This window comes from Notolepis coatsorum, assembly GCF_963971535.1.
Source record: "Notolepis coatsorum genome assembly, chromosome: 5".
NCBI lineage: Eukaryota > Metazoa > Chordata > Actinopteri > Aulopiformes > Paralepididae > Notolepis > Notolepis coatsorum.
This window is the reverse complement of record NC_140169.1, coordinates 140,873,834-140,886,143: the sequence shown is the minus strand read 5'-3', so window position 1 is coordinate 140,886,143 and position 12,310 is coordinate 140,873,834. Positions and strand designations below refer to the sequence as shown.

The window sequence follows — 12,310 nt, the reverse complement described above, 5'->3', positions numbered from 1 at the left end:
TTAGCTTGCGTTAGCTGACGTTAGTTCACGGTTCAAAACGAAATGTCCGATTGAACTAAATAGTTGTCTTAACGTCATCTAGCCGGCTAGCAGTAGCTACAGATAGCTCCTGATATCAATGTCTTATAACATTGATTGAATGCGTATTCGAGCTGAGGGCTTGCTGAATGTGAAATGACCAAAGCATAACGTTACCAAGGCAATAGGGTCCCGCTGCAGCGCCGGAGAATCCTTTTTGGAGCTAGGGCTACTAGAGTACACACAGACAGTGGAGCTGTTTGCATATAGCGAGCATTTTGACTTGTTGCGTGGTGGCGATGTCTCGCAGATAATACAAGTACAAGTCTAATTATATAATATATATATTTTATTAAAAAAAAAAAAAAAAAAAAAAAAAAAAACTTTTATATAAAATAATTTGTTATTTCTTTTTAATCAAAAATGATCGGTATCGGTATCGGCCGATATGGCTCACGACGATCGGTGATCGGTATCGGTGGCAAAAAACGTGATCGGGGCATCCCTAATTGGTAGACTAAAAAACTAAAAAAGTATAATATATTATTTTTATTATTATTTTTTTATCGTTCCATTTGGGCTGTGGGGGGTGCTTAATGTCTGAAGGAGTCGACTGAAGGCTTCTTGTCCTCTGCAAAAGCATGCAATTGGTCCACTGATGGATACATCTTGATATTTGTCTAGTCTAGTGTGTTCATTAGATGGGTGAAATCCTCTTTCAGTGCCTCTGTGCCTGTTTTCGTCGGCAGTTAGCCTCTGGTATGCGTGCCATTCGCGTTAGCCACGCTTCTAGGCCTCTTTTCTTTTGGAAAGAATGATGAATATATATATATATATATATATATATATATTTATTTTTTTGTATTCGACTAAGAGGTTGGCAGTCGACTACGGCTCCTTTCGACCGATTAGTCGACTAATCCACTAATAGGGGTCAGCCCTATACTACACACACTCGCTGGAGAACTGAGTAGAGCCAGGCGATGTGGTGTTGTTGTTGCCTGAGGATCACACTTAGGGGGACTACTCTGGAAGTGTCATACTAGGTCTGCCCAATTATGACAATTATTTTTATTGATATTGATATTATTTTGACCGCTGTGAAGCGAAAACGAGAGCAACGCGGCACAGTAATCGGTTTCATCTCCTCGATTATCTTGTTCTCGTGATCATGATGGGAAGCCAAAATTGTCATTTGAAATTGAAATTTGATTAATCGCCCAGCCCCCCCCCACTGTCATACCGATGTCTAGTATCCATTAGGAATGCAGTACATACCGCTACGCAAGGATTCATTATAGGGATGTTCGATATTGTTTCCGATACCGATATATCGGTATACCCCCCAAAAAACTTAAAATAATTTCAGCATTATGCATACTTTTGACAACAAATAAAATAAGAATTTGTTCTACTTGCTTGCCTGGGTAAATAAAGGTTAAATAAATGTCAAAAAAAAAATATTAATTTTTCAAAACCGATCATTTTTTTGATATTACATTTTAATGCCAATAGCGGTAGGCAGATAATATCGGACATCCCCAATTCAATATTAATCATTTAATCATCTTTCAATGAGAGTAATATTGTGGTGAAATGATGCTGTTGCGGTATACACGGCTCCCTAAATGAGTGATGACATCTGCACATATTGACAAAAGATAAGTAAGTAAGTAAATAAGATCACAACTTACGTTACCGTGCAGCTCAGTGCGATGAACTTCTATTGGGTTATTTTTTGACATATTATTTCACATTCGTTAGCAGATCTCTGCCCCGTGGGATGTAGCTATAAGCCCATGTCTGCTAGCCTGGATCCAGCCCCTTGAATCACACAGTCCTGCCCTTTTCAAATTCCATAATTATATGATTCATTTTCCAGCTATGCAGATCCCTGAACTGAATTATAGAATTATTATTATTATAGGGGATTTTTAAAAAGGGCATACGTGTGTGATTCAGTGGGAATGACTTAATGATTAATGACTTGAATTAAATGAATAATGACTTAAAGGAACACTCCCAACATTTGGGGAAATGCAGCACACTTATTTGCCATCTTCCTCAGTCAGACGAGAAGGTCAATACCGAATTCATCTCTTGTCAGTTTTGGAGTGTGCACTTTTTGTGCACACTCCACTTGTGCTAAGCTAGGCTAGCTGCTCCCTACTGCTTCCAGTCCTTGTGCTAAGCTAGGCTAGTTGCTCCCTACTGCTTCTAGTCCTTATGCTAAGCTAGGCTACCGTGCACCTGGGCCACCGGAGACACAGAGTAAATCTTCTTATCGGACTCTGGGGGAAGATGTCAAATAAGTGTATTTTCCAAAATGTGTGTGTTCCTTTTAAGATGTCAGTTTGAAAGTATGTATTTTGTAGGGTTGACCCTCATTGTCAGTTTGGTCTTAGTCAACCAATAATTTGTTAGTCCATTAGTGGGTTTTTTTCCCCCCTGTGCTGAACGAGTTGTTTTCTGACTTAATGAGGTGCTTTTGCATTCTTGTATCCAGGGGACTGGAATGTTAAACAGCCCTGGTCTGCTCTCTGAGATAGCGGTGGTGCTAATGAAATATTAACTCCCCGCCCCACGTGTGTCCGCAGGGGGTCAGTGCTATCCGTCTGTTCCCTGCCTCTGGTCACCTGCTGCTGTCCTGCTCCATGGACTGCAAGATTAAGGTATAAAAGCACCGCACAAAGATCAGAGATCCACATTTCACTGAATTGACCATATTTATTATATATATATATATATATATATATATATATATATATATATATATATATATATATATATATATATATATATATATATATATATAATAAATGCAGTGTAAATACACCGGATTTAGCAAGGATGCTACACACAAAGCATAAAAACGAAACATAACATGAAGTTAACATGCTACGAGACGAGGCATAAAAACATACATACAGAAAAAAGTACAAGGTATAAATGGTGCATTACAATATAATTTGACTATACATGGTCACAGGTTTGGTTGTCGAGTAACAATTTTTTTTTTTTTAGATTGAATTTAAAAGATGGAAATGATGTACAATCTCGTATGGTCAGTGGTAGATCTTTCCAGATTAAACAGCCCTGGACTGAGGGGGATTTTAGCAAAGGCGGTTTGGCCGGACACTTCGCAATCCCCTCTAGTGGAATATTGTCATACTCTGTTGTGTTCCGTTAGGAAAGGAACCCAACCTGAGCTGTATACACTGTATGTATATATATATAAGTGCTGTCAGGCGATTAAAAAAATTAATCTAATTAATTACAGGATTTGTAATTAATTAATCTAATTAATCACATTTTAATCGCATAACCATTTTATGCCTGATATTCTATATTCTATAATCATATTTCAAATTGCATGTGTCCGGATGGCAGAATTCAGTACTGTATCTACAAAACCTTCTGTTTAATCATCTTCCATCTATTAATTTGCTTAGATTTTTCAGTTCTGGTCAATTTGAGCATAGTGTTATTCACAGTCAAAAAAAAAAAAAAAAAATTTATTGATATTCTCATTTGGTTCATTACAATTTACTCAAGCCTAGTAACAGACACAGTATTTCTGACACTGGGAATACATTCCCTGAGATCCATAGATGTCCCTAGAATCAGATACCAAGAACATGCAAATGGACCATATAAAAAAAGTCTGTAATGTGTATTCTACGTTCTTATGGAATGAATGAGATAAAAAAAAAAAAAAAAAAAACGTTTTTTTTTGTAATTAATTTTGAGTTAATTTTCATAACGCGATAATTTGCTCTGTAATTAATTAATCTAATTAACGCGATAAACTGACAGCCCTAATATATAAGATAAGATATTCCTTTATTGATCCCCATAGGGAGATTCGGGCATCATAGCAGCAGGGGGGAGGGGAGGTACAGGTATGGCAGGGTAATAGTAGAAAAACATAAATATAGGCAATGAAACTAGATATGACTAAAAAATTATGAGGGGGTAAAATAATATAAACAATATAATTAACTCTGAATATGATAAAGTAAACAGTAAAAGGTGCAGATGATGGTCTGTATGCCCCATCAGTTATATTGTATGTTACAATAAATATGGGCAATAGATCATTAGAATCTGAATATATATACTATGAGTGAAGTAATGTAATCGGCATACACAGTTGCAGTATATGCATATATATATTTATTCTTACCATATATATATCTTCATCTGTCTGTACATACTATACCTGCATATAATCCTTTTTACATATCTCTATATCTGTACATATCCCTTACTTACTCTTACTAGTTACGCTGCTGTAAGGTAATGACTATTACCTTACTGTCTTTCTACCTGTATCACTGTACATATTAATACTACAACTCTGTACATACATCTGATTAGCACTATACTCTGTAGTACTAGTACAGTAGTATAATTTATATATTTTATATGCAGTTTAATCACCTGTACATTGTATATTACTGTTGCACTTTACTGCTACATTTGCACTCTGGTTGGATTCCAAACTTCTTTCCGTTGTACTGTACTTGTGCTGTATGACGACAATGCATTTGAATGTAATCTAATCATAAGGGAGACATGAGAGAAAAGTGGCCGCAGCGTGAATATGACTGGTGTTTCTGGTGCGTCCGCCACCTCAGCTCTCGGTGTGATGGACGCCTGAAAGGGCTTCACTGTGAGATAAGGAGAGAGACTGACAGGCTTTGGCACAGTCGGAGGTGCGTGGTGCTTTTGGCAGGATACGTTTTTCACCTCCCTTTCTTCTCTCTCTCTCTCTCTCTCTCCACAGCTGTGGGAGGTGTACAATGAGAGGAGGTGTGTACGGACATTCATCGGTAAGTGGGTTGAGTCCTACTGTAATTGCAACGACAAACAGTCCACATGCAAAATGTCTTTCTCATTGTTTCCTACAGTATACTGAGCGATGGGGCCGGGGGGGGGGGGGGGGGGGGGCGGTGTATTGACAAACTATATTGAATTGTTTAATTTGAATCGAATCGATTCTCTTTTAAGCCTACAGGCCCCACTTGGCCCATTTACCACTGCTGCTTCTCTTTACCGTTTGATAGTCAAGGAGCTGAGCTTTCTTCACATATATGGCTTATTACGGTAAGCCAAAAACTACAGGAGTTACTGAAGAAGTAAACACAGGTAGAATTCTACCTCCTTCTCAACCACCAAGGTCAAATTCCGCCTAGACAAAAGTGAGTAAAAAGGAGCCTAAGAAGAATCGATCTAAACGGCCAGGGTTCACAAACTGCATTGCAGTTGCATAATAGTTCCATGTTCAAAATGTGCAAAGTTATAAATTGATGTTCAATTGCAGTGTCTACTTCTTGTGTAAAACAGTTTGATACACACTCAAAACATACAGTAAAGTTAAAAAACAAAAAGCTGAAGTAATTATGAAAAAATTGTGAAAAGCACTTACTCACAGCACATTCTCTGACAATTACACAGCAATAACAACTACATATACCCAGGTGGACTGTTTCAGGCTTAGGTGTAAAAGGGAAGCCCGAGGTTGATCTTTTTAATCCATGGCTTTCCTCAGTGTCTGTGTGAAGGTCTTCACTAAGCGTCCCGTCCTGCAGACGTCTCTAGCTTGCTTCCCGTCCTGCAGACGTCTCTAGTTTGCCTCACTTCCTGCATACGTCTCTAGCTTGTAGGGCTGAGCCCAAACGTTCGAACGTTCAGACCTTCGTTCGTTACGTTGGCATTCGAATTCTAAATCAACATTTTAATTTTTTTATTTTTAATAAATTCTTTTATTTATTATAAAAAAATGTATATCTTTTTTTTATGTATTTATTCATTCTGTTTAAACCAATGGGTTTTTTCTTCACAGTTGCAGATAAAGATTAGGCTACACTAATATTATAGTATTAAAACTGATGAGTTATATTCATTAAAGAAAGTTGATTTAATAAAAAGAAAAAGACTCATTTAATCAGATTAATCACTTTATTCAAATTGAGGATTTAGTTTGAGGATATTTAAAAAAAATAATAATAATAATAATTAGAATTCTTTGTTTGAAGTTTTTATTATTATTAAAAACGAAGGTTCGAAACTTCAGCTCGAAAAACCCTGACGAAGTTCGAAGCCCAAAAACAGGCTTCGCTGACGGCCCTAATAGCTTGCGTCCTGCAGACGTGTCTAGCTCGCCTCGCGTCGGGTCCCTGCTGAGCTACTATGGAAACTCCGGTTGACCAGATGACATCGTTGGCCGCAGGGCCTGGTCCCCTGAAACCAGCACCATTAAAGCCTCATCGGATCGATATCGAATAGAGTCGAATGGAATTAAATGGACTCGTGTAATCGGTGCCGATACTCGGCCCTCCTCCTCCTGGGTGAATAATTAATGCCAAATTCCAGCAAATCTCACACAATCTAATCGTCAGCAAACACGCTCACGCGAATCACGGTCTGCGTGTTGTGAAGCGGTGTCAGCTGCCGAGGGGGAACATCTAGAACACGGAGAGAACAGAACGCAAACTCAGGGCAAACGCCTCGGTTGTGCAGACGGCATCTTTTTTCTTCTTCTTTTCTCTCTGCCGATCGGCTACTCCGGGCCTCGGCACGACCATAAAGTTTGTTTATAAACCGTAACCCTTCAGCCATCACCTCGGCGGAGACCTCACGCCTCGCCGTGACCTAAAATAGAGACGGAAGAAGAAAATGTTTGTGAAAAATGAAAGGGATAAGAAAGGCGAGGCGACCGGGGAGGCTGTGTTGGTGAGGGGGGTGGGGGGGGGGGGGGTTAATGCATGCGGGTCACTCTCCTCGGAGAGTAGGTTGTTTCCCCCCCTCAGCCGTGGTTCTGCCTGTCTGCTCTCTGGCAGAGCATGTATAATGCAACGGCCCGGGTGACTGGGGAATTGGGGAGGAGGTGGGAGGTGGAGAGAGAGAAAAGGGTAGGGGAGAAGAGAGAGAGTGCCGCACCGGGGGGGGTGGCGGGGGGGGTGGTATCGGATGTGCGGTTGTGATGCCGCACCGGGGGGGGGGGGGGGGGTGTATTGGATGTGTGGTGGGGATGCCACGCTGGGGGGGGGTATCGGATGTGCGGTTGTGATGCCGGGGGGGAGATCGTTTCCCACACCGGCTACATTTCACCAGGGAGGTGCGATGCGTAAAATGTCATTGACGTTTAACTGCATGGGGGGAAAACCCTGTTGAAGAATGGAAAAATAAAAGGTGCCATGAACCTCTCATGCAACGTATCGTAATAAGGCAACATTTTCAGTCTGTACACCTCATTCCAATAATTTTTATTGCAGTAAAATGGGATTGTCGAGCAATAAAAATATCGATCCTTGGCGTCACTGTATCCATATATCGGTGCACAAAATATAGCGACATATTGCTGTATGGATTTCTTCCCCCACTCGTACTAAACAGCAGGTTGCAGAGCATGTGGTATTAGAATTTCACTGTGCTGCTACTGAGTGTCAGTTCTATTAACCTGCTGTCCAATAAACCTGGAACCTCTGCACCCTGTGGGCGGGTTGGCTGGTCGGTCCGTTATTGCGTGTGCAATGCAAGCATATTTGAGTGTGTGTATGCATACTTTATCTGCTAAGTTGACATTGTACCTAGCATGTATGTAAGTATGTAAGGTCTTTTTATTTTTTATTTATTTTTATTTTTTATAAATAAGTGGTCTAAATAATCACTCTACAGTCCCAACAGCCATCACTGATATAGTGTTTGGTCAGTAACATGGGTCTCTCAGTCCCTCCACTCTGCACTAACGCAAAATAATAGTTTTGCATCTGACAATCGAATCGTCTGACAAAGATAAGAAATAAAAACAAATATGTGCTTGAAACAAGTCAAATCATTTGCCAACTAATTTCTCTCTCCTGCTTGGATAAAGTGAGATTTATTTATTTTGTGTTTTACTGCAGAGGGACTGGGAGACCCATGCTACTCACCAAACACTACATCAGTGATGGGTGTTGGAATGTAGAGCTATTTAATCCAATCCAACTTTATTTGTATAGCACGTTTAAAAACAACATGGTTGACAAGTGCTTCACTGGAAAAAGTACTGTATAATACTGGGCATCATGAATCGACATAACATCATGATATCACGATACACACCATTAGTGGGAGGGCATACATTTTGCTCTTATGTCATGCTCAGGTTGGGATACTTTTGGGAACAGGGTGGAAAGGAATCCCAACCTGGGCATGACATAAGGGTAAAATGGCCGCTGTGCGAATAGGGTCAGTTGTAGTTAGAGATATTCCGATACCATTTTTTCCTTCCCGATCCGATTCCGATACCTAAGCTTTGGGTATCGGCCGATACCGATACTGATCCGATACCAGTGCATGCATTAAAAAAAAAAATATATATATTACCGGTATATAAATTATACTTTTTCTTTTTCTTTTTTACAGATACTGTTTTATATATACTGTTGTTTAGTAATAACTAGAAAGTAATGGTATTTATTCAACAACAGGTGATTGTATAGATTAGCATTAGTATCATTAATCAATGAGTATGGGGCTGTGGCACTGCAGATATACCCTACTCCAATGATCCGCACGGACATTGGACAGTGTTTCACTCGCTTCCCAGTCTGTTAGCTAGTAGCTAGTATTACCGTTTATGTTGTGATTTTCGATGCAAAATAAATATTCAATATTCTCTTTTGAGACTCTGCCTCAGACTCTTATCCTTTGGCACTTGGAACTTGCTGTACTTTGCTTGCAGGTCTGCAGCCATTATTGCTGGATTATGAATAGCACCAACTTTAGCCACGGTAACGTTATCAAGCTAAGCTAGCTGACCTAGCTCGTCTTCCCCGCATTGACATTTGATAACGTTAGTCAGCTAACGCTAGTCAGTAGCTACTTGACTTAAATACGATTTACCGTGGGTGCATTATTGTTGATAGACGAGACAGTGTCAGGTCCTGGAGAAAGGACAGGCGATCATCTGATTTGATGTAACGTTAAAGCGGATGTTGTTCCAACTAGCTAGCTTTGCTAATGCTATAATAACACCAGCAAGCAAAACACATCCCGTCCGAGCTCCCCGTCACACGCTCTGTCGGGACAATGGAATTTAAGAAAGTGTATCTGCTGTTAAAATGACAAACAGCATCACACTTTAAAACACGTTCATTTTATAATCCTCACTCTCGGCAGGAGATAAATGACGTCATGTGATCGGAGGCTAGAATTTACGTGTACTCGCCGATACCAGCATTTTAGGCAGTATCGGCGGCATTCCGAGACTGGTATCGGTATCGGAACAACTCTTGTAGTCCGTCAAGAAACTGTCCCATCACCTATCGATATAATAATACCGTAGGAGAAAGTTGCATAGATGTTTTCTTACACGGGTCTGTTGTTTGTGTGAGTATTCACACACCCTGCTGCAGCAGGCGCTCTGTGGTGTCAGCAGCGCTGCCTCCAGCCTGCCAGGTCAGAGCAGCAGCAGGCATTAGCCTCAGCAGGACCTGTCATCGCAGCCAAAGCCCTGATAACAACTTCCTTAAGCAGCCCAACGCCACTTCACTTAGAGAGAGAGGGAGAGAGAGGGGGAGAGAGAGAAGAGAGAGAGAGAAGAGAGAGAGGGGGAGAGAGAGAGAAACACTGATGCTGCATGTTTCCCTCTCGTTCTCCTTTTTTTCCATCCTCTCCATGGCCCTCTGAGCTCATTTAAAGATTCCAACCCTCTCTCTCTCAGCTCCACTTCATCTCTCTCTACCCTCAGCTCCACTTCACCTGTCTCTCTCTCACTCTCACTCTCACTCACACTCACTGAAGTGCATTTTGTGTTTGTTTGTGTATGACTGCTGTGTTTGACCCCTGTCTTTCTCCTGCAGGCCACAGCAAGGCTGTAAGAGACATCTGCTTCAACAACAGCGGCACCCAGTTCATGAGTGCAGCTTACGACCGTTACCTCAAACTCTGGGATTCTGAGACAGGTGAGCTCTCTACCTGCCAGGATACTTCTCTGACCTTACTCATTGGCCACGGGGGGGGGGGGGGGGGGTGGTATCCAGGGACTTTCACCTGATATACGATATCACGTTGCAATATTAGGGATGCGCCAATACCGATCCTGAGTCCTAAACTTTTAGTATCGGTCAATACCGACAGTTTGAGGTCACTGGACCAAAGTACCAAGAGATTTCTAACACGTTTCTATGATTTCTGGCATTTATACATGGTTCTTGGTATTGGATTTTATTATTGGGGAATCTCTGATACCAATACCCTATTTTTGCTTGGTATTATTGGACCCATACCACAAACCAGTATCCATGTTGGTGCTTCCTTATGCAACATCTGCTTGGTTAGGGGAAGCTAGACCTGGGACACTCAAAGCTGCTATCACAGCCACATCCTGGTCATGGACATTTATTCATTGAATATGTAAGGAATAATGTATAGCTACGAGGTCATTGTCGCAAAATAATTGACCGACACAGAGTTTAAAATACAGAGGCGCCTCTGCGAGGTGTTTTAAACGTCAGTGAAGGTCAATTATTTTGCGATGATGACTGAGTATAGCTATACATTATCCCGCTTATTACATGGCTAACTTACTAACAATATACCTAATTCATTTTACAAAATCGACAAGACGAGATCAAATGCAGACGCAGTTGTTCTGTGGCTCTGTCAGCCCAAATAAAGTGATTATTATTATCGCGGACAGCCCGGCAGGTGTGTCTGATTGGCTGCACTGAAACAGTGTGTGTCAGTGGGGCTTGATTACTCCAGCTGCGAAAAACAATAATCACCGGTGGTTATCGAAAAATTATTGACCGCTGTCTGGGGGCTATTGACCAATCACAATCGAGAATTTCGGCGAATGTTAAAACGCCATGTAATAATATGTAATATATAATGGAATCTTATTAGTAAAACGATTGTATGAACCCTGTATGGGTCATGGGAATATAGTCAAGAAGCCTATTGGATACAATGTAGTTAAGTTTGGAATCTGAGCAGGGCGTGTACCCTTCACGATCTTATTGAATGGACCCTATCTCAAGCCCCGCCCTCTTTTCTTGCTCATCCAATCACAACTGTTGCTTCCCGTTCAGCCTAGGGAGGCAACGGTTGTGATTGGAGGATCAAGAAAAGGGGGCGGGGCTTGAGATTGGTCAATTGGGAGAGTTAAACCCCCGGTGGTTTAATTTAATCGAAGGCTAGATTAATCGAATGCTACATATTGTGAAAAACCCACCATTTCAGTGCCTGTGAACATGCGTCTGGGTCTTGGACGGGCCTAACGCACACACACTGTGAAACGAAACCGCCAGGTTGCCCCGGGTGAGAAGACGTGTGCTTCAACAAGCCACAAGCGTGGGAAAAACGAGCGTGTACAAAATGTCGGCTCGCTCGTAAAAACCTAGTTTTCCACCAAACGGTTATCTAAAATAAGTTTTTCTTGACGATGCTTTAGGTGGGAAGTAACGCATGTCATTGCCAGGTCTTCTTACCTCGTATCCGCACCGCCCCCGCCGGTTTGTCGGTTTGATCTGAATTTCGTGCGCCAGGCTCGCCGGGGTTCACGCGCAGCACAGTTCACGGAGCGTCGGGGAGCCTCGGATGTAGAAACAGCCCGTTGAGAAGAACAGGGCGGAAACGGAGGTGCGATAGAGACTCCGACTAGAATGCATAATAGAATGCTAGAGTGGTCTTCAAAGAGACTCCGAGAGACTTCAAAGACATGTTTTGGGGGACCTCTGAGACCTATGTTATTAACGTGTTGAAAAGGAGTATAATATGTGACCTTTAGACGAAATGGTCACTGTATGATTCATGTGTATAAGATAAGATATTCCTTTATTGATCCCCTTGGGGACATTTCGGGAATCATAGCAGCATGGGGGAGGGGGGAGGGGAGGTACATGTATGGGCAGGGTAATGGTAAGACATAAATACAATACAACACATAAATACAATACAATAAAATACAATTGTATCTGAATATAGAAATATGAGATTATTTTATAAATAAATGGTGTAAACAATATAATTTACTCTGAATATGAGAAAAGTAAACTGTGTAATCAAAGGTGCAGATGAGGGTCTGTATGCCATATCAGTTATATTATATGTTAGAATAATTATGGGCAATAAAGAATTATAATCTGAATATATATACTATGAGTAAAGTAAGGTGCAGTATACACATGGCATGATATACGTCATACGTTATAGTCTGTGCAGGTTTGGTGGTAAGAGTTTGGACACACTCAGTGGTCAGACATTCCTAGTAGAGCGTGTGTGTGTGTGTGTGTGCGTGCAT

General features: G+C 41.1%; 1 protein-coding gene across 1 annotated transcript in view; it reads left to right on the top strand.

Annotated features, from left to right (window-relative positions):
- Positions 1-12,310, top strand: part of cdc40 (cell division cycle 40 homolog) — a 44,824-nt gene that overhangs the window by 20,159 nt on the left and 12,355 nt on the right. The window contains exons 8-11 of the mRNA XM_084314297.1: positions 2,616-2,690; positions 4,808-4,853; positions 9,870-9,971; positions 11,556-11,581. Of these exons, the coding sequence (XP_084170423.1) occupies positions 2,616-2,690; positions 4,808-4,853; positions 9,870-9,971; positions 11,556-11,581 (249 nt within the window). The remainder of the gene's footprint in view (positions 1-2,615; positions 2,691-4,807; positions 4,854-9,869; positions 9,972-11,555; positions 11,582-12,310) is intronic.